Consider the following 21,220-nt stretch of genomic DNA (forward strand, 5'->3'; position numbering starts at 1 on the left):
CATTCCCTCAGATTTTTGGTGTTTTTCTAGTGATTAAGGGGTGAAATTCAGCCTTGGCATTTTTGAGCTGGTACCAGGAGCTGCTGTGAGGAGTTATCTTCTCGCAGCAGCACCCCGGTATATTTAAGCCAGGGCACTTTTCCCTCACCAAAAGGTTTTGTGATGTCTCAGCACATCTCCAAATTTGCACTTCTTACCACATTCCCTCAGATTTTGGTGTTTTTCTAGTGATTAAGGGGTGAAATTCAGCCTTGGCATTTTTGAGCTGGTACCAGGAGCTGCTGTGAGGAGTTATCTTCTCCCTCCTGCCTCTTCCCCACCATGGAAGTGTCACAATTTCATTTCCTCCTGAGATCCTGCATGGTGAGGAACACCAACATCCAGAACCCATTGCCCCACAAGGTTTTGTCACAACTGCACAGCCCCGTGTGAGATCTGTTTATTGAAAATATTTTATTGCTTCCTAAAAACCAGTTTTAATAAACTCCAAGGTGATACAGGAAGTAGATCAGCAAAATTATTGAACACACTTAATTCTCTGGAATTTTCTCTGCAGGAAGAGAGCCAGCTCTGTGAGGACAAGTTGAGGAGACCCCATTTTGGCAGAGTTCATGGAGGTTGAGCTCCTCCAACTGCACCATTTTTATCCTCAAATTCCAGCACAGCTTCAGGTGAAATCAATGATCAATGGATTGGTTTCAGCTGGAGTTTGATCAGCACCTTGCACCTGAGTCAGGTAAGAAAAAGACCAGCAGTTTTTAGAGATGAAACAAGCCATAACTGCAGTGTTTGCCAAGGAAAACTCCTCACGAAGGTTTGAGACTCCTTCCCAACTCCTCCTGCTCAGCAGCCACCACTCCACACTGCCTGTCCTTCCTAAAGGTCCACATCCTCCCACTGCTGCACTCCAGGAGCCATCCCACCACGTCCCAGTGATGCCAGTAAGGTCATGGGTCAGTAGGTTTCCAACTCCTTCCCTGTATTTCAGGAGCTTGCAGACAAGCTGGGCCCCTGGAGAAGACTGCCTGGAGTGGCTGGAATTCCTTCCTCTGTTCCTATGTAATTTGCACTCTGGAGGAAACATGCCATGAGATGGGAAGGGTTGGGTTGTAAAGCAAGAGACCAGCTCCTGGCATCCTCAAACACATGGAGATTGCCCTCCTGAAATTCCTAACATGGGAAGGGAGGGTCTTTGCTAAAGCTCCAGCACCTTTAAGGATATAATATTGGAGTCTTCAGTTGGGAATTCCACCCTGACACTGAGTGTGGAATACAGAAATGGCACCTCAGGTCACAGCACTTTTTTGGAGTGTTGAGTTCTCCCAACAGAGGCAAGACCTCCCAAGAGGGATCAAACACGGGCGAGCTCCCTTCTGGAGAGAGCACGGCAGGAGACACCCCCAGCTCCCAGCCCAGACACTGCCAAGTCCATTGGATCCACCAGCAAAGCACCTGGACACATCTCCCCTCCTCCTTCCCCATGTGGTGTGGCACTTGGGGACATGGGTCAGCGGTGGCATTGGCAGAGCTGGGGGGTTGGCTGGACTCAAGGATTGGAGAGGTCTTTTCCCACCTAAAGGATTCTGTGTGATTCAAGTTTCATGCAGTGTTTTTCCCCCACCAGGTAATTCTGCACTGCTTCGCCTCACTCCATGCCCCAAACCCAAGGAATTCCCTCCCGGTGTCAGGGATAAAGCTCCGTAACTCCGGGGCCAGCCTATCACCAAAGGAAAGCCTCCTTTGGCCGTGACTGATCTCCAGGGAAAGCTGGCAGTGTCCCCAGGGGAAGATGTTCCTGCTGGGTGCCGTGGTTTGCCAGGCAGCGCCGCACGGGGATATTTGAGCAGTGTCCATAGGAAGACAAATGAGGCACCCCTGCAGCTGGGAAGCCTCTCCCATTCCCCAGTTTGGCTGAAATGGCGTTTCCCAGGAGCCGGTGTCCCGGAGAGCACGGAGCTGGGCAGTCAGAAGCGGGTGTGATGCTCGGGATCGGGATCCGGCCCCGGCTCCACCAAGGCAGCTCTGCCCACCCCGTTGGGCACAGCATGGCCACGACTCTGGAGCTCTTCCCAGCCTTTTGTGGGGCAAGGGCCACTGCTAGGGACCATCAGGTGTTTCTTCTGCACCTGCTCCAGGATCTGCAGCACCTGGAATGAATAGACACAGGTGGGAGTAGGTTAGGAGGTTAGGGAGAGCACTGATTTCTTCTCCAGCTGTTGAAATAATTAAACAATCATGAAATAATAGGTTGGAAGTGACCCTTAAAGGTCCCGCTGGTCAGAGACACCTTCCACAAGATCTTATCTTTCAAGTGTCTGGCTCAGTTTTGGGATGACACAAATAATTTCCGTGCTCAGAGGTCTCTGGGATGGGTGAATGTGGAGAGTCTGCCCCAGAGAGGTCCATGACCTTGGATCTCAGAGCCCTTTCCATGGATGAATCAGCCCCACCTTGCCCATTCCCCAGCTCCACAGAGGTGCTCCAGTGCTCCAGAGCAGGATCAGGACAGAAGCATGGAGCTCTGCTCTTGTCCCTCACACCAGCCTGGGATAACTCTTCGTGCTATCACAGACTTCTTGGTCTCCTTACTGAATTAGGAAGCCCCAGGTTGAAACTCATTCAATGGAGAAAGGGAATGGAAATTAAATCCAGCTGAATTTCACCTGAGACTTGGGGATGATGCCGACGCGGAAGAATCCAATGCTCCCACTGTCGATCTTGGTGCAGTCCACCACGGTGGAGGCAATGTTCTCTGGAGAAGGCCCACCACAAAGAACTGCATCCACCTAAAACCAGCAGATTTTCTCACCAAATTCCCCTTGGAAAGGGGGAGTTTTCCCCCCTGACAGTAAATAATTCTCATCAAAGACAGTGCTGCTCCTTCTTGCCCCGCTGCAGTGACACCAGTGCTAGATTTGGAGTGAATGAACCTCAAAGCAAGGACAGGGAGGGCTCTGCATGGTGCAGGTCAGCAGCACAGCACAGCACAGCTTTACAGCAGCTGAGGAGCTCTGGAGAAGTCCCAAATGTGTTTTGATTTTTGAGGAGTTAGAGGTATGAGATTTGCACCACCTCTTGTTTAAAGCTGCCACAATGACACAAAACGTAAAACCCCCAGAATTCAGCAGTGAAATCTTAGAATCATGGAATCATCCAGAGCTGGAAGGATCCATAGGCACCATCAATCCAGCCCCCGGCCCTGCACGGGACACCCAAACAATTCCACCCTTCCAGACTCTCCTGGAGCTCTGGCAGCCTCGGGTCTGTGCCCACTCGCTAAGGAGCCCAGGCAGTGCCCAGCACTCTTTGAGGGAAGAACCTCTCCTGATCTCCCACCTAAACCAATGAAAGGCCATGACCATAGCACTTCCATGAAAGTCCTGACAGCCAGGAATATCTTGGAGCTTGGCACCAGTTTTAGACCAGCCTCAGCCTTAGATGGGAATCCTTGAGTTCCCACAGCCCAGTGCCAGCTGGAGCCCTGGCACACCAGGCTCTAGGATTTGCTTGTTTGTAAGCAAGAATTAATTTTTTATTGCTCCCATCATCCTGTGTTAGAATATGAACCCATTCACTTTGCCAAGCCATAACTACACTGTGTAAAGCAGAAGAGTTTTGGTTTCACACCAAAATCTTCTTTCTCTTTGACATCAGCATGAGGCACATCCATGAGATTTTTTTAAATTAGAGGGTTTCCCAGATTCCTGATACCATCTATTGATTTGTCTTCTGGAAACAAAGAGGTTGCACCTTCCCATCCCCACGTGTCTTGGTTACCTTATCTCCCAGCTTGGCATATACTTGGTTGTGGTGGGTTGTGTCAGCCTCTCCTGTTGGGTTGGCTGATGTGACCACAATGGGGCCAACCTGGTGACAGAAAAGTGGGAGTCAAAGCTCTGAGTAGGACTTTTGGGATAAAACAGGTAACTTGAGCTCTGAACTTCATCTGTGGCTCTGAAGAGAGCTCAGTGTGGCTCACCCACACTGGCACCTTTTTTGCAGGCAACCACAGCCCCACCAAACTGCATTTGAGTGACCAGTGCTGACAAATTTGGGTTTAGTTATGATGGCAATGAAATGACATCTTGCTTTCCAGCAATAGCACTTGCCTAGACCTAGAACTCTCAGGGTACCACAGCTCCTGTGGCCACTTTCTGCACCTTCTGAAGTTATTCCAGCCTCAGAGAAGTCCCTGCTTCCAACAGCGTTCTACGTTGGAAATGAAACTGTTAAGGGCACTCTCCTGATTTCCTGACGTGGTGGTACCTCCTTTTCCCCTCTTTGCTGCCATGAAGTCCCCCCCTGCAGGCCCCAGCCCTTCTCAGAGAAGGGGTCAGGTCGCCGGGGCGGAGGTGCCCAGACTCACCAGGTCGATGAGGTGTGTGGTGACAGAGCAGTCGGGAATGCGGATGGCCACGCTCTGAGGGGTCCCGACGTACTTGGCAGAGTCCTTCATTCCCAGGAAATCCACCCATTCACCTGCACCAAGCAGAGCCACTGAGAGGTTTACACAATGATTGTAACAGGAATATCCCTACGGAACATGTGGCGTTGCAGGGGTTCACAGTTTTGGGAATTCCAAAGCTTTCCAGAGAGCTTGGAATTAACAGCATTTCCTCACCTCTGGGAATAACCAAGCTAATGGGAGATGGCCAGGCAGCCTCCATGAAGTCCCAGAGAAGGGGAGTAAACAAATGTTTGGCAGGCTCCAGTTGCTTTAGGCTGGAAATCCAGAGGGACATGGGGCGATCCTGAGCCTGGCGCTTGGACCTGGAACGAGGGAAGAAAAGGTGAGGCTGAAAGCAAGAAGAGGATTTAAATCCAAGGAAAGGAAATTATTGGAGAGGTCTAGAGCTAAGAGATGGTGTGCAGGCTTTGCCCCAGGTCACCAGTCTGGCGACCCAGTCAGGTCTCCCAGTCTGGAGAAGAAGTAGGACTGTTCAACAAATGACTGGATGGGAAGGAACTTTAATGACTACTCCCAATCAGGAATGTCTATTTCCAAATCAAAGCTTTAACTTCTTGTGTAATGATGGGTAAAGTCCCAACAGCCCAAGTCCTGAGGAAACCCCACCAATATGAGGGGCTCCAGCTTACAGCAAGTCTGTTGTCACCAGAGGAGTTTTGTTGTGGCAACACGTACCTCCAAGTAAGAACAATAACCCCCTGCCCCACTTGCCACTGGTCTGGGTTTCTTGTGGTGTCCAAGTTAGCCAGCTCCATCAGCCTTCAGTGTCCCAGAACACAACCACAGCTCAATTCCCTCCTTTCCTCACCTGGATCTTCTCCCCCCAATGTTGTTCCCACCGAGGCTGAGCTGCCTTGCTCTCAGCAGGAGCTGTAGCCAGCACTCAGCAGCAGCTCTGAGTTCCAGAAGGTTCCTGAGCCCAGCCCAGGAGCCAGGACTCACCGGTGAGCTTTCTCCACGGCGTCAGGCCGGCTGCAGGCGGCCACCAGCACGTACACGGTGTCCGTGGGGATGCCACAGGTGCCACCGTTCCTCAGGATATCTGTGGGCACAGGAGCAGGGCACGAGCCCTTGAGTGACAGGGGAGGGGTGTAATTCCCATGGCATTCCCACACAATGTGGTGCTCTCCTCTCCTTGTCCCACTCTGGCAGTGCATTTTCCCAGCATTCCTCCAAGGGGGTACCTGGCATTTAGGGGGTTCTGGGCTGGAGTGGAGAGGGCAAGGACCAAGCATTGGCTCTGCTCTCTCTCTGCAAAGCTTTGAGTGGTATTGGAGGATTCCTGGGTCTCAGAGCAGACGAGGACACAGGGAAATGATGCAGGAGACATAGCAGGGAATTCGCTGCTCTACTCAGCTCATTACTTCTGCAACTTGGCCCACTTTACCAAAACATCACCATATCATCCAAGTTTCCACATCAAGGCCAGGTTGGATGGGGCTTGGAGCAACCTGGTCTAGTGGAAGGTGTCCCTGCCCATGGAACAAGATGGGCTCTAAGGTCCTTTCCCACTCAAACCATGCTGTGATTCTCTGATTGGGATAATGTCCTTTTAAGAGTGTTCTGCTACAAATCCTCCCAGAATTTCCCCTCCATCTCCACATCCTGCCCTCTGTTTTCTCCTTACCTGCAATTCTCTTGACTGAGGAAGCTTTCCTGGCAGGCAGGTGGAGGCACTTGGTCGTTCCTGCCCCGACACCACTGAGCCGCACCATGGGCCTCCCCGTGGGCAAGCAGCAGCCCTCAAAGGTGCTGCTGGCCAGGGCAGCCAGGAAGCAGTAAAAGCTGACCAGCCCAAAGATGAGGGTGGCAGCGATGTCATATCCAGTGGGAAGAGCATGGATGGCATCCAGCAGGAAGCTGACAGCGACGAGCATGAACGTGAGGGAGTAGAAGAACCAGGCCATGTTTAAGAAGAGTGAGCAGAAGACAATGAAGGTGTTGAAGAGCATGAAGGAAATGATGCCCACGGCTGTGTGGAAGCTTCTGGCAGTGCCACAGAGGCCGCCGTACCTTGTCAGGCCCCAGATGATCCACATGACAGAGTAGAGGATGAAGGCACTGCTCTCCAGGGTTTTACCCCGGGCAAAGGCCACTGAGCCACCAAGGAGCTTCAGGATCCCACCAGCTACCACCACCCATGGAATGACAATGGTGGCAAGAGGAGCCTGGGGGTCTCCTGTGGCTGTTAGAGCAAAAGAAGCCAGGACACTGCAGGCATAGGTAAGGACTTCTGCATCAGCATACTTGGAATAGCCCAGGTAGGGAGCGTGAAGGTCTGGCCCCTCCCGGAGCTTCAGGACACTGCTGCGAGCAAGGAGGGCCTTCACAGCACCCTTCCCTGTTGGGATCTTGGTCCTGGCCCTCACATTGTACAGGTGAATCAGAGCCACCAAGGCCGAGGCCACAAAAATAGCCACGGCCACGCCTTGGGGGCCACCTGCAAAAAAACCCCTGGGACTGCAAGCCAAGGCAATGCAGTAGGTGACAAAAACCAGCAAGTACAGGCCATCCACAGGGCTCTGAAGGGAGAGGAAAAGAGCCAAGACAGCAAAAAGAATGGAGAAAACCACCAGGAATGGGGTTGGGAGAGACGGCTCCTCTGGCTGCCAGGTGGGGTACAGGAGGCAGTAACCTGCAGCGAATTTGAGGATGGAAGTGAAGCCAAAGGCTGTGGCCATGAGAACGTCCATGGCACGGTAGGACAGCACACAGATGCCAATCTGGTAGGTGCCAGCTGCCCACAGCCAGGGCACGTGGCCCAGGAAGAGTCTGTGGGTGACCCCCAGGAGCCTGCAGCAGAAGACACTGGCTGACAGCATGTTCAGGAGCAGCCCGGGGGCTGCAAAGGGGTTGGTGCTGCCCCGGCCCTGCTCCTGCGCCTTTTTCTCAGCGAGATCCGTGCCAGGGAGGGCAAGGTTCCCTTTGCTCAGGAGGCAGAGGATCCTCCCCAGAGCAAAGTAGCCCCCGACCAAGCAGACACTGAGGTGGCTGCAAGCCACCGCCGAGGGTCCGAGCGAGGGGCTGCAGTGCAGGGCCACCTCGTGGGCGCTGGCCAGGGACACGGCGGCAGCCACCAGCCCCAGGAGGGGCTCTCCGCAGAGGAAGCCCACCACGGCCAGCAGGAGCAGGGCCAGGGCGAAGGTGGCCAGGCCTGGCAGCAGGGCATCGCGGGCATCCCCCGGGCCCAACAGCACTCCCTGCCCTGCCAGGATGAGGATCACTCCATAGCCACTCCAGAGGGCTGACAGGGTCAGGCACAGGGCCACCAGCAGGGAGGCGTTCCTGAGGCTCCTCCGGATCCCTGCGGAACAAATGGAGACAGGGCCGTGGTTTTGGACAGCAGGGTGTGGGAAGCAGGAGCTAGGAAAGGTGGGAAGCAGGATCACCACGGGGCAAGGATCAGCACAGGTCCTGCCTGATGGTGGATTTGTCCTGGAGAAAAGGATGCTCAGAGGAACCTTATCCCGCTCTACAACTACCTGGAAGGAGGTTGTAGTGAGGGGTCAGGCTCTTCTCCCAGGGAACAAGAGTCAGGACAAGAGGAAATGGCCTCAAGTTGTGCCAGGGGAGGTTTAGATTGAGTATCAGGGAAAATTTCTCATGGGAAGAGTTGTCCAGCCCTGGCACAGCTGCCCAGGGCAGTGGTGGACTCCCCCTCCCTGGAAGTGTTTAGAGACACACAGATGTGGCACCTGATGACATGGCTTAGTGGTGACCATGGTGCTGGTGCTGCTTGATGGATTTGACAATCTTCAAGCTCTTTTCCAACCTGAACAATTCTGTGATTTGACGATTCTGTGATTTCATGTTGCTATGAGTTACAAAGGATAAATAATTCAACATTCATTCTAGAAGGTGTGGGTTATGTCCTAGGCAGTGATATTTTTCTCTCAGATAAGTAGAGGCACTGTCTCTTGGCATTTACCCATGGACATTTCAATCCATGCCTGCTGAAAGCACTCTCAGAAGCCTGGGAGAGACATGTGTATTCAGTGTGTTAAAACTCCAAGATCCTGGTAGAGCATTTGTTTAAAACAAATTGCCTATAGTGGGAAAATTTGCTGTGCTGACACAGAGCCATGGAATGGTTTGGGTTGAGAGAGAACTCAAAGCACATCCCATTCCACCCCTCCATGGGCAGGGACACCTTGCACTGTCCCAGGGCCCTCCAAGCCTCATCCAGCCTGGCCTTGGACACTTCCAGGGATCCAGGGGCAGCCCCAGCTGCTCTGGACAGCACACTCCTCTGGGAGAAGGGATGAGTGGTCCAGCGAGGCTGCCGTGGTGTGTGTCCTGTTGGCAGGGCAGAGCTGGATGTGCAAAGCCATGGGAGGGAGGCTCGGGGGCTGGCAGCCCCAGGTCTTACCTGCATAGGCCAGGAGAGCTGACACAACCAGCAGCAGGATCCCAAGAGCCGTGCTGGGGATCAGCGGGGTCGCTCGGGGAGAGCTGTAGAAATGCACGGCCAGCAGGAGAGATCCTGTGGGACATGGAGGAGGGAAGCACACAGAGCCTGTAAACCCGGCCCAAAAACCAGGGGAGAATCAGGGTGGACAGAGCGGGGAATAGAGGGAAAATAACAGTGCAAGATCTGCAAATAGGAAAGCCTAAGGAGCTGGGGGAGTGTGACTCAGTTTGTGCCCAAGGTCTCACTGCTTTCTGGGTGCCTGGTTTGAAAAATTTGGGGATTAGTCGTTTGGGGTTGCCAAGAGAGGATGTGGTGCCCCATCCCATCAAGGTCATGTTGGATATTGGGGCTTGGAGCAGCTGTGTCAAGGGGAAGGTGTCCCTGCGCGTGGCAGAGGATGGAACTGGATCATCTTAAAGGTCCCTTCCAAACCATTCTGGGAATGTATGAAAGAGTCAGAAAGTGCTCCCTTGTTGCCAGATAAAGGTAAAAATCCACAATTCCAGTTATACAGAAGGCAGACCGACACACACACCCTGCAGCTGATCACTCCAGCCTTGTACTGATGGAAAACCAGCTGAAAAAATCTGGGAAGGTGGAACACAAAGGAGGAGTAAGGGAAAGGGAGTGAACACAGAAAACAGAGCTGCAGGGAGAAGGGCTGGAAAAGGAAAGGGGAGGAAACTGCATCCAAACCGAGATGATTTACTACAGTGACTATGAAAAAGTTTGGATTTGCTTCCCACCCATGGTGGAACGAGTACAAAACTTCAGGCCAGCCCTTGGAAGCCAACACAAATATTTTGTTGGCCGCTGAAGCAGGCGCAGGGATCTCCGGATAGGAAAGCTCACCCCAGGCAGAGAAGCCTGTGGATAAACAGCCTCCTTAGCCCCCTCGGAAAAGGAGGGTGTCCCGGAAAGCTCGTCCCAAGCCCGTGTCCCGTGCCAGGATGCCAGGAGCGGTCCCTACCTGCGGAAATGCCCAGGAGCCCGATGCAGGAATGCAGTGACTCAGCCCCGCTGTCTCCCATCCCTGCGCGCCGCAGCCCCGGCCGAGGGCTGCACTGCTGCCTCTCTTTCCTCCCATGCTCTTTATAACCAAACCATCGCCGCTGCCGCCGGTCCTCCCTGCTCTCCACCCCTTTTCCCTACAAACCTCTTCTGTTCCTGCTCCTCTCTGCATGCGGGAGGAAATGCAAATGAAGCTCTGGCTGCAGTAAATTTGGGGCTGTGAGTCAGCGTGGGCTGCTGGTAGCTCCCTCCAGGGGCCTCTTAATTTTACTGTTGATTAACCCTTGTTCAAAAAGACACTTGAAAAATAAGGCTAAAAGTTTATTGCTGTTGCTGCTTTTTTTTTTGGGGTTTTTTTTTGTGGTTTTTTTTTGTTTTGTTTTTTTTTTTTTTTTTTTTTTTTGCTCCTGCCAGTGAGGAAATTACACTGGTTAAAATGAAGGTTTTTGCAAGCATCCACCTTGGTGGAGCAAACAAGCCCTCTGCAAGCCCAGCAGCTCCTTGGGGACCACTTGTTTCTCCTCACACTGGCCACGGGCCTGCTGTTTGTCCCTGTCTCAGCTCTGAATGCCTGGCACCAGCCCCCTGAGCTGGGCAAACCCAGGGCAGACTCAGTGCCATTCCCTTAAAGGTGACTTCTGTCCATCTGTCACTCCACATCCAGCTCCTCCAGCCCAGGGGAGCCTCACTGGCTTTCCAGGCCAGGAGTGAGTGTCCAACACTGCCAGAACTGTGTCCCAAAGGGGACATGAAGGACCTGTGGGCAGCTTCCTGCTGCTCCCCGTGGGGAGTGGTGGTCAGGGCACAAAGGTGTTTATGGATGGAGGGGAGGCTGCAGAAAGCACTGGCCTGGGGATCGTGTTGAGTTGTGGCTTGGGTGGGAATTGTCAGAGAACTATTCTGTGAGAGCTGACAGAGCTTGTTTCCTCTGTTGTGTTGTTGGTGGGGATGGGCCAGTGTAGGGACTGTTCCCTTGGGGGACTCAGCTCCAGTTAAAGCAATTCCCACTCTCCTGACAAGGTAAAAGGTGCAGAACAGCATGCAGAGCTTTGCACTGACACTCCTGGGCTGCCCAGGGATGGCTCTGCAGAGCTCCTCCAGCAGCCAGCTCTGATGTTCCCCTCAGCAGATCCTGCTCTGTGATCCCCCATAAATCTTGTTCCACAGCCAGGGCAGGAAGACAGGAGAGCTGCTGGGAATGGGGCTGGGAGCTGCACTGGCTGAGCTCAGTCAGGCCTGTGGGATCATCCAAGGGGTGTTGGAGCTGTGGCAGCACCCAGAAGAACCCCAGAGCATCAGGCCCTCTGCTCACCAGGACCCTGCTCCTCCTGCCCCTGAGCCAGCTGCAGCACGATGGCAGCTGGATCCAGCTGCATCCCCTTCACTGCTCCCAGACTTTCCTGGTACCTCTAACTGTGCTCACCCTGCAGGAAGAGGGTCCCTTCCCACCCCTCCTCACTAGAGCCTTAATGCAGATTAAAGCCACTTGTTAATACCAAAGCCCCTGACAAATGTGTACAGCCAAGGCCATCCAGGCTGGAATATCGGCTGAGAAATGTCATTTATCATTCATCTCTTCATTGCAGAGAGATCTTTAGGGCTGACATGTCTATTGTGACAGATGTTTTTACAGGGGGAGGAAACAAGCCTGGCTGGTCCAGTTGCACCAATTGCCCCTGTGAGGGGAACCAGCCCAGCCACTTTACAACAGGCAGGGGTGACTGGTGTGGCAGGCTGTGGAAATGCTCAGCCTCTGGCTACTTTGTTCCATGGCTAGCAGGACTGCTCCCACAGCAGCTGCAGGAAGGAGAAACTACCTGTTCAGCTTGCAACATCACTCGGCTGTTTTTCCATGCAAGAGGAAATAATACACCCCTAAACCATAGTTAGGATTCCTTAGATAGCAAAACGAAAACAGGGGAAAGGCTTTGGGTGTTTTTTATGCATATCTCAATTTAATTCCTGTTCTGGGCAATAAAAGTAACTGTGAGGCACAGTCTGGGCTGGGCTAGTGGGACTGCAAGGCCTCTGCCACACATTTCTTGTTCCTGCTTGTTCAGGTAGCAGCTGGCTACCTGAAATCCCTCCTTTGGGGAGAAACATGCCATAAATGTCCCAAGCATCAGCAGTGAGCCTCCTCCTCAGGCCTGCCCTGACTGAGCACCCTGCCAAGCCACGAATTCATCACCCACAGGATGTGCTTCACGTCTCTCCCAAAAATGACAGAGCCCCAAGGAACATGTCTTATAAATAACCCCTGAAAAACACCCTGCAGCCATGTTGTGGGAGTTTTTTGTTCTCTCAGCCTCCACAGGGCGCAGTTATTTCACCAGGGCTGGGCTGAAATAGAGATGTACAGGATCATCTCCATAAGAGCAGAGCCAGGGTGGGAGGAACGAGCTCCAGACACCGAATCCGGCTCCAGGGACCCCTCCAGAGCTCAGGGCTCCAGCAATTCCCAGGGCCACCTCCCTGGAATTAAATAAATGGAGAGATGGTGCTGTTGATGAAGAATCCCATTATTCCAGAGATGAATAAGTGCTTGGACAACTCTCTCAGGCACAGGGTGGGATTGTTGGGGTGCCTGTGCAGGGCTGGGAGTTGGACATTGTGGGGTCACCTCCAACTCTATGACTTCATTCATTTCTAAACTCAGGATGCAAAAGCCAGCAAACAACTGCAGCAAAGTGTAAAATATCCACTTTTGAGAGACGGGATCTGAGGGAAGGAACATTCAGAATCCAAAAAGGAGGTGTGGTGCTAAAAGTCTGAAGCAGCCTTTGCAGTGCAGGGTTCAAAGAACGGGTCAGAAAGGGGAATGCACTGGTTGAAGTCCTGGCTCTGGGCAGGCTCCCTTTGTTACATCTCCTGTGCAAAGGTTTTGGTGCTTCAGTCTGAACTAGAATGGAAAATCAAGAGCTGAGGAGGAAAAACACAGCTGCTGTGTTGAGCAGGGCATGTCAGCTGGGGCTGCTCTGCAGACAACGTGCGGGGAGGAAGATGTCTGAGGGAGCAGCCAGTTGAGGAAACAAATAATATTTATATGCCCTGCCTGTGGAGCTGGAAATAATGCCAGTAAGAAGGCGAGGCCAGCCCTCCGGCCCCTCCTGCCCGGGGGAGGGCTGGCGCTATAAAGGGCGGCGGCAGCGAGCGGAGCCCGCAGCGGCGCGGTGCTCGGGGAGCATGGCAAAGCGGGTGGCCGTGGTGCTGGCCGGCTGCGGCGTGTTCGATGGCAGCGAGGTGCACGAGGCTTCGGCCGTGCTGGTGCATCTCAGCCGGGAGGGGGCTCAGGTAAGAGGCACGGGCCGGGTCCTGCCCGGCTCCTTCTCCCGGCTCTGCTCCTCATCCTCTCCGCTCCTTGGCTCTGACAAACTCCCCAAAAGCCGGCAGCGGTGCCCGGAGTCACCGGGAGCGGTGTGGAGAGCTCCTGCTCAGCCGTGCTGTACAAAGGGATTGGCGTGGGGCTCTGCATCCAAACCCCCAGCAGACTTTCCTGAATGCCTTCTCTCTTCGCTTCTGGCTTCACATCCTCTTTTCTCTCTTGATCTTTCTGTTTAAAAGACAGTTTGGGCTGTTTGAAATTAATCTTTTTAAAACATTCGAAGAGTAGAAGTGAAAATCTACTCAAAGAACCCCAGAATGGTTTGGGCTGGGAAGGACTTTGAAGCTCATCCACTCCCATCCCCTGCCACGGGCAGAGACACCTTCCAGTGTCCCAGGGTGCTCCAAAGCCCGTCCAGCCCGGCTTGGGACACTGCCAGGGGTGAGAGAACAGACAGGATTCGTGAGTGAAACTTGAGGGGTAAAAAAGGTGCAGCTGCTCTAAAAGTCGGGAGAGCCGCTCCGTGAGACTGGGGGAAGGAGGGAGGGAAAACTTCAGGAACATCTCACTCTGCTGTGAACCACCCACGTGCCTAGGTCGGAGCCGTTCCCCTGGGAATGGGAATTGCTCTGTGGAACGCAGAGGCAAAAGGGTGACCCTCCTGTGCCAGCCCCCCCAGTCCCAAACCACCCCAACCCTGCCCTCGCTGTTTGGCTCCACGATGAGACTTGGCCAGACGTTTTCTCCACTGTGTGCAATTCTGCCTTTTCCTCTCCTGGAGCTGCCGCAGTCCTTCCCTCCTGCCATATCCCAGCCCAGCGGGCTCGGAGCCTGTCCCTCCCTCATCCCTGGACCGGCAGGGGCCTCTAGTGGAGGAAACCCGAGCGATATTTCAATCCTCCTTTTCTAAGGAAACACAACAGCGTAGAATGGATTATTTAGCTGCAAGGGAGCAGAGCTCAGTACCTTCCTCTCCACGGGAAGCTGCCAGGAGGTTGCCTCCCATCTTCCTTGTCTTCCACCTAGATAATTCCAAAGTCCTCGACTGCTCCTCACAGGACATTCTTTCCTTCCAGCCCTGCCCTCCCCGGGACACCTTGGTGTTCCTTAAATCCTTCTTAAATTGTGGGCCCCAGAAGTGCACAGATGGGACAGTCCCAAAATCTGTTCACCACCTTCCACTCTTAATTTCTGTATATGAACTTGAAAGTGCTAAAGGAAGGGAAAACATTTTCCAGAAAAACACTCTGACTTTGGGAAAGTTGATGGGGAGAGGAAACTCCAAGTCCTGTCCTGGTGGGAGATGGGATGGGATAGCAGTTCTCTGGATGTTCACCCAGCAAGAGGGATTTATTGGGATATGGATGGACTCTTCAACCCCCCAGATAAGCAGTTCTGGGCACAAACTACTGGAATTTTCCTTCCTCCCTTCCCTCCTTCCTCCATGCCAGCTCTTTCCCAAGAAAGCCCCCCAGCATTCCCACTCACTGCCTGTGCCTCTCCCACGTTTCTCCATCATTCCTGAAGGATAACAGCCCTCTCCCCTCACTCCAGGCTGAGGTGTATGCTCCCAACATCCCCCAGATGCACGTGGTGGACCACGTGAAGGGGCAGCCAACGCCGGAGCAGCGCAATGTCCTGGTGGAAAGTGCCAGGATAGCCAGGGGCAACATCAAGGACCTGGCTACGCTGGATGTCAATGGGCTGGATGCCCTCATCATCCCAGGTAGGACGGGTGGGGTCTGCTTGCCCACAGCTTAGATATTCCATAGCTCTGGAATGGTATGGGAGGAGTGCGATGGCATTTTAGTTCTTTTCTTGATTCTGGACAAATGCTGCCAACCATCCAATCCACCTGAGCATTCCACCAGGGCACACCTGGCAACAATCCTGCCCTGGATACAATCTCCAGCTAAACTGTTTCCCTTTCCTCAGGTGGCTTCGGAGTGGCAAAAAACCTGAGCACTTGGGCCACGCAGGGCAAGAACTGCAGCATCTCCAAGGAGGTGGAGGGTGTCCTGAGGGCATTCCACGCTGCCCACAAACCCATCGGGCTCTGCTGCATCTCCCCAGTGCTGGCAGCCAAAATCTTCCCGGGCTGCGAGGTCACCGTGGGACACGACACGGAGTGTGAGCAGTGAGTGACTGGGGCTTGGGGACAGTCACACCAGGGTCCCCCCAGAGTCCCCAGGGATCCGGGCCAGGTGGTGGAAGCTCACAGGGAGGTGAATGCTATTTCTGGGAACTCAGCTCTGCTGCCTCCAGTGAGGCCTTCAGCAACTCCAGCCCTTTTGGGGACTTTCCAGGGAAAAGTAGAAACTCTGGAAGACTGATTTTATCATTTCTCAGCACAGCAGAAGGAATTATGTAACACCTGTTTGCATTTTTGTGGCTTGTTTTCACAACTCTGATGGCTTTGAATAACACACTTTTATTTTAAATTAATGTAAATGTAATTTATTATTTTAAATTTATTATTTACCTCCCTGATGCCTCACAGACCCAGGGTAGGAAAAGCCTTTGCTGACTCCAAGTTAAGCAGATCCAAGACAGGAATAGGATGGTTACCCAAGGCTTGGGGTGGGAAGAGAGGGAGGGAGTGAAACTGTCTTCAGTCCTACAGGGAAGCTGTGACTGGATTCTCCCAAGGGCAGGCAAGGAATGTTGATGGCTTTTGCTAGGAAGGAGTTTTTTCACTAACTTGGAGGAAGTTGGTGGGAAAAACCCACCCCAAACCTAAATCTAATTGTTGCCCAGGGAAGCTGTGGCTGCTCTATCCCTAGCAGTGTCCAAGGCCAGGCTGGACAGGGCTTGGAGCAGCCTGGGACAGTGCAAGGTGTCCCTGGGCATGGCAGGGGTGGCACTGGATGGGCTTTGAGGTCCCCTGTCACCCAAATCCTCCCAGGCTCCTATTAACATGAACACTGGAGTGGGCGGAATTAGGTAGTGGAACATCCAAAGTGAAACTTCAAGTCTCATTTTGGCTTTACTTCAGATGTTTAACTGATGTGAACAGGAGGTTTCCCTGTTGAATAGTCCTGGAGAAACTCCTCAAGCAGGAGATTTAGATCCTACTGAGCACGTTGTGTGCAGTGACCACAGAACCTTCCCTCTGGCCCTTCCCCAAGCACAGCGTGAAGGAGCTTCCCCACTCCAGGTTTTCCTTGCAGGTGGCCTTATGCCAAGACTGCCGAGGCCATGAAGGAGCTGGGCTGCAGGCACGTCAACAGGCAGGTGAGCGAGGCGCACGTGGACGCGCGGAACCGGCTGGTGAGCACCAGCGCCTTCATGTGCAACGCGCCCATCCACCACGTGCACGACGGCATCGGCAACATGGTCAGGGAAGTGCTCCGGCTGGCCTGAGCCCCAGCTCCTCTCCGTGGATCCTGGCCAGCTCCTCTCCGTGGATCCACTCCTTCCCCTCCCACAGCAACAGCAAAGTGGCACTCTGGCTCTGCCCCCGAGCTCTGGTGGCGGCTGAGCAGGGACAACCCTGGAGGTGTTGTGCTCTGCCAAGGACATGTCAGCCCCTGGCAGGAGCTGGGCTGGGAGCTGCTGGGGGATTGTGGCATGGGGTGGGTTGGGAGGGACCTTAAGTTCATCTTGTTCCAGTCTCCTCCCATGGGCAGGGACCCCTTCCACTGTCCCAGGCTGCTCCAGGCTGGCCTTGGACACTTCCAGGGATCCAGGGGCAGCCACAGCTTCTCTGGGCACCCTGTGCCAGAGCCTGCCCACCCTCACAGAGAGGAATTCCATCCCAATATCCCACCTATCCCTGCCACAGGCTCCCACAGGGCCCAGGGTCAGCTGCTCCCCATCCCCTCCCTCAGAGCAGGGAATTGTGGCCAAAGGAAGGAACCCAGTTCTGCTACCAAATAAAACCTGATGCTTCTACTGAATTCTGAACTCTGCTTCTGTCTCTGGAGCAGGACAAGCTCTGGGTCAGTTGGGAAAATGATACAGGAAGAAATCCCCAGCACCAGCCCCCTTGTTTTGCTGGGATTTGTCAGAACCCAGAGTGGAGCAGGAATGTGACACTGGTGAGAGCAGGACCAGCCCCATGTCACTGGTGGGAAGAGGTGAAATTCTTCTCCTGCATTAACAGAACCAGGGAATTCCAGGTTGGAAGGATCTCAAGCCTCACCTTTGAAAGGTCCAACCTTTCTTGATAAAATTGCTGTCTCAATAAGATGCCCCTGATGGATCCCAAAGTGCCGAAACTCAGGGAATCCACATCTTCCAACAGCTGATTTTCTCATGGTGAAAAATTGTCCTACAGTGCCCAATCAGAATCTGCCCAGGAATGTCCTGTATAGATTATCCCTTGTCCTTTCCATGATTCCTCATAAAAAGGGAGTTTCTTTCTCCTTTGTAGCCACCCTTCAAATACCAAACAAGATCTCCCCTAATCTCAGTCTCCCCAGGCTGAGCAAGCTCAGGTCTCTCAGCCTCTCCTCACATGGGAACTTCCCAGGCTTTGGATCATCTTTGTGGCCTCTGGATCCTCTCCAGCCTGGCCACATCTTTTTTGGCAAAGTGGGGATCAAAACTCCTTCCACAACTCTGATGGCTTAAAAATAAGATTTTATTTGAAATCCAATCCCATCTGCAACCTCTGAGCATTCTTATAAGCACAGAGCTCTCAGCAGCAGCACTGAGAATTTCCTTCTGCACAGATTTCGTTACCCATATGAACTGAACACAAGGTAAATTGCAGGAGTTTACTTTTATTTTGAGTTTAAAGAATGCCCTAGAAAAGGGGGGGATGGATAATCCCATAAAACAGGTTCTAAAAAGGTGGTTCCTGCAAATATATCATAAATATATCATAAATATATCATAAAAAGAGTTCACTGTAGGGCCTAAACCAAGACATAAACCCAAAACAGATTTACACTGAGCAATAGATTGACACTGTCTGGTTCTGAGTCATCTCTTTACCTAACTGGAATCATTTGGACCCATTTTTTTAGTCAGAAAAGGATCTGAATTTGGTCCCAAAAATGTGATTTGTGTATTTCAAGCAGTGTAAACATCATAACCAGCAACCACGTTGCTGCCTGTAAACAGAGTGGTGCAAACTGCTCCCAAACACCTTTAAAACTTAAAAATATTCTACACAAAAGACTTCTAACAGAACTGACCTGTATTTTCTGCTGCCTCCAAAGAAACCAAGACACCACAAAAGTGAGGCTCCCGTTCCCTAAGGAATGTGCACAAGTGCCAAGGAATAAATCCCACTGGGCTTCAGTAAAGGCCGGTCTTCTTCATGATCCTCAGGAATTCCTGCTCGCTCACTTCCCCATCCCCATCCCGATCTGCCTCATCAATCATCTCCTGCAAGAGATGTGGGGTCAGGATTTAGGTCTGGGGTTCACTGGGAATCACTGGATTGATTCAGAATTCTAGCCAGATTTTAGCTGTGCTGGAGAGGACAGTGTTGGCTCAAGCTCAGATAAAATATTTCCTGAAATCTGTTTTGCTGGGTGTAATTATAGAGAAATCTGACCAGGAAACATTATAGGAAAAGTCCTGGGGGAAACAAAGTGCTTGGAGCAGAGTCATTCCTTCCACATCACTGCTACTGCACTAAACTGCAATGGATGATCCCATTCCTGCATCCGTGAGGGCTCAACCCATCCCTGACCTCAAAATCCACGGACTGCAGAAATTCCTCCCTTCCTACCAGCACAGAGAGGATTCTCCTCCCAGCTCCAAAGACCCCAAAACCACCAGGTCCAAACCTGCAGCTCTTCATCAGTGAGGTTCTCCCCCAGCACTTTGGCCACACGTTTCAGGTTTTGGAAAGAGATTTTTCCAGTCTCATCATCATCAAAGAGTTTGAAAGCTTTGAGAATCTCCTCTTTGGAATCTTTCTCAGCCTTAAGGAAGAAAGAACAAGTGTAAGGTAAAACAGGAGTGGTTGTGTTGTAGGTGACACCCAAAATAAAGTTATAAAAGATATGATAGGCTGAGAAACCCTTGGGAACAAATAAAGGAGCCCAGCCAGCAGGAATTACACATAAAATTCAGACAGAGACACAACCAGAATTCCAGAATTTCAGGGATATTTTTCTGTCCTTGCCAGCCAGATATCTTTGGGATTTCATTATCAGGGTCTTCTGCCATTAAATATCTGGATTTTGAAACGATTTTTCAGACCAGAGATTTAATCTGTAAATTAGAATTCAAGGGAAGAGAACACCCCCAAGACAGACATTAAACCTCCAAAAGCTTCCTGCAGGCCTGAGCTGCCTTCCATCTGTGAGAAAAACTTTTTTTCCTTTTTTCAAACACAAAATTCACCTCTGCTTGTTAAAGAAATCTGTTAATGATATCACAATTTTAATTTTCCCCTGAAAAATGAGAGAATCCAGGAGGGGGATTACCCCAGCTTTTATACATTTAATTGTTAGGATTCAAATATATAGAGCTTTAATCTCCCTGGAAAACCAAAAGGAGACAAAGGCTCCTCATCCACCTTCAAAATTCCCTGTGTCTGGAGCTGTGACACATCCATACCATTCTCTGTGACATCACTGCCAGGAAGTCACTGAAGCTGATTTTTCCTGTCCCTTCCTTATCGATGTCTGAGATAATTTTCTTGATCTCTTCTTTCTTAGGCTCAAACCCCAGGGCCCTCATGGCCACCTGGAAGGACAAAAGAAGTTACAAATCCTACAAAATTGTCACCAAAACCTCAGGAGAGGGGGAAAAGTGTCCAAAATTCCGTGTCTCCCAGAAAAGAGGGGCAGGCTGAGACTGAGGCTGCTCTGCACTCCCACCAGGATGCAGAAAACAGGGACAGAAACATTCCTGTTCTGGAATTGTCCCTCAGCTAATCCAGGAATTTCCTACACACACTCTCACCATCTTTAACTGGTCAACCACAGGGAATTTAAATAAATTTATTTTACATTCTGGTGATAAAAGTCTTGTTGGGAAAACATTTTCCTCCTTTGATAAAGGGCCAGATAATAAGAACAACAACAGCAAGAATAATAACAAAGAATTAAATCCTCAACAAGAGGGGAAACCTGCTCACCCCCACCTTTTCAATGGACACAACCCCTTTTTTTTGATGTTTTATGCACAGAGGAGGAGCTGGGACACAAAGCACAGAATTTTGCATTAATTCTGGGCAGCCTGGCCCTAAACACACTGGATAAGAGCAGAAAAGAACTGCAATTAAAGAGAAAACCATGCCTTTTGCCCACCAGCTGTTCTGCTGGAGGGAGGAAGGGGAAACCCAGGAAACTCCTGTGTTTTTGGAGGTTATGTGAGCATTCATGGCCCTGTTCCCTTACAACCTCAGTGACTCCCAGCCCCGGGGAAACCCCGACCTTCAGCTCCTTGACGTCGATGCTGCCGCTGCCGTCGGTGTGGAAGAGCTCGAAGGCCTCGCGGATCTCCCGCCGCTGCTCCTCGGGCAGCTCCAGCCTCACGTTCGCCCTCTGCCGCTGCGCCGCGGCTCCCGGCGGCGGCTGCTGAAAGGCGCGGGGCTCGGCACGGCACCGCGGGGCGGGGGAGCGGGGCTCTGCCCTGCCCTGCCCTGCCCCCGGGCCCCTCGGTGCCCCCAGCACTGCCCCTGAGCCCCAGACGGCCCCTGAGTCCCCTCATAGCTCTGGAGCCCCCTCCCAGCTTGTGAGTGCCCCCAGACCCGCTCAGGGGCCTCAGAGCGCCTTCGCCGCCCCCTGCCCGCCCCTGAGCCCCTCACGGCCGCTCCCCGCCCTCACCATCCCGCCGGCTTCTCGCCCGGCAGCCCCAATATCGCGCTCTCCCATTGGCTGTCGCCCCCACGCCGCTGCTATGGCAACGCGCGCTCCTATTGGCTGCCGTGATGGCGGAGCCAAAGGTGAATGAGCGCGTGGGAGAATCCCCTCCTTCCTTCAACGCGATTGGCCGGAGTGAAGAGGGGTTAGACCAATCAGCGAGCGGGAGCGGGCTGGCGCGATGCTCGCCCCAGGGAAAGAGGCGGGAACAGGGGGAGTGGGGCGTGGTCTGGCCG

The 21,220-nt window shown here is 52.6% G+C and overlaps 3 protein-coding genes across 4 annotated transcripts; 1 reads left to right on the top strand and 2 right to left on the bottom strand.

The window, feature by feature from the left end:
* Positions 1–469: 469 nt before the first annotated feature.
* Positions 470–10,039, bottom strand: LOC120512669. The gene is made up of 9 exons (XM_039731235.1): positions 9,850–10,039; positions 8,838–8,951; positions 6,096–7,772; positions 5,411–5,510; positions 4,622–4,770; positions 4,367–4,479; positions 3,778–3,867; positions 2,664–2,786; positions 470–2,147 (listed from the first exon to the last, which is right to left on the bottom strand). The coding sequence occupies exons 1-9, from the start codon at positions 9,908–9,910 to the stop codon at positions 1,965–1,967; spliced, it is 2,610 nt and encodes an 869-aa protein (XP_039587169.1). The 5' UTR covers positions 9,911–10,039; the 3' UTR covers positions 470–1,964.
* Positions 10,040–13,059: 3,020 nt separating this feature from the next.
* On the top strand, positions 13,060–17,105 carry LOC120512665 (glutamine amidotransferase-like class 1 domain-containing protein 3B, mitochondrial). Its single transcript, XM_039731231.1, has 4 exons — positions 13,060–13,181; positions 14,767–14,938; positions 15,148–15,349; positions 16,383–17,105. The coding sequence occupies exons 1-4, from the start codon at positions 13,074–13,076 to the stop codon at positions 16,573–16,575; spliced, it is 675 nt and encodes a 224-aa protein (XP_039587165.1). The 5' UTR covers positions 13,060–13,073; the 3' UTR covers positions 16,576–17,105.
* Positions 17,106–17,774: 669 nt separating this feature from the next.
* On the bottom strand, positions 17,775–21,011 carry LOC120512629 (caltractin-like). 2 transcript variants are annotated; one of them, XM_039731160.1, is made up of 5 exons: positions 20,949–21,011; positions 20,556–20,696; positions 19,735–19,863; positions 18,957–19,094; positions 17,775–18,549 (listed from the first exon to the last, which is right to left on the bottom strand). In XM_039731160.1, exons 1-5 carry the CDS (start codon positions 20,994–20,996, stop codon positions 18,460–18,462), a joined length of 546 nt encoding a protein of 181 aa, XP_039587094.1. In that variant the 5' UTR covers positions 20,997–21,011; the 3' UTR covers positions 17,775–18,459. The 2 variants fall into 2 exon arrangements, with proteins under 2 accessions (XP_039587094.1, XP_039587093.1); XM_039731159.1 differs by lacking the exon at positions 17,775–18,549 and having other exon boundaries at positions 18,567–19,094.
* Positions 21,012–21,220: the final 209 nt, after the last annotated feature.

Source organism: Passer montanus, unplaced genomic scaffold (assembly GCF_014805655.1).
Source record: "Passer montanus isolate IOZ18808 unplaced genomic scaffold, ASM1480565v1 scaffold76, whole genome shotgun sequence".
Lineage (NCBI taxonomy): Eukaryota > Metazoa > Chordata > Aves > Passeriformes > Passeridae > Passer > Passer montanus.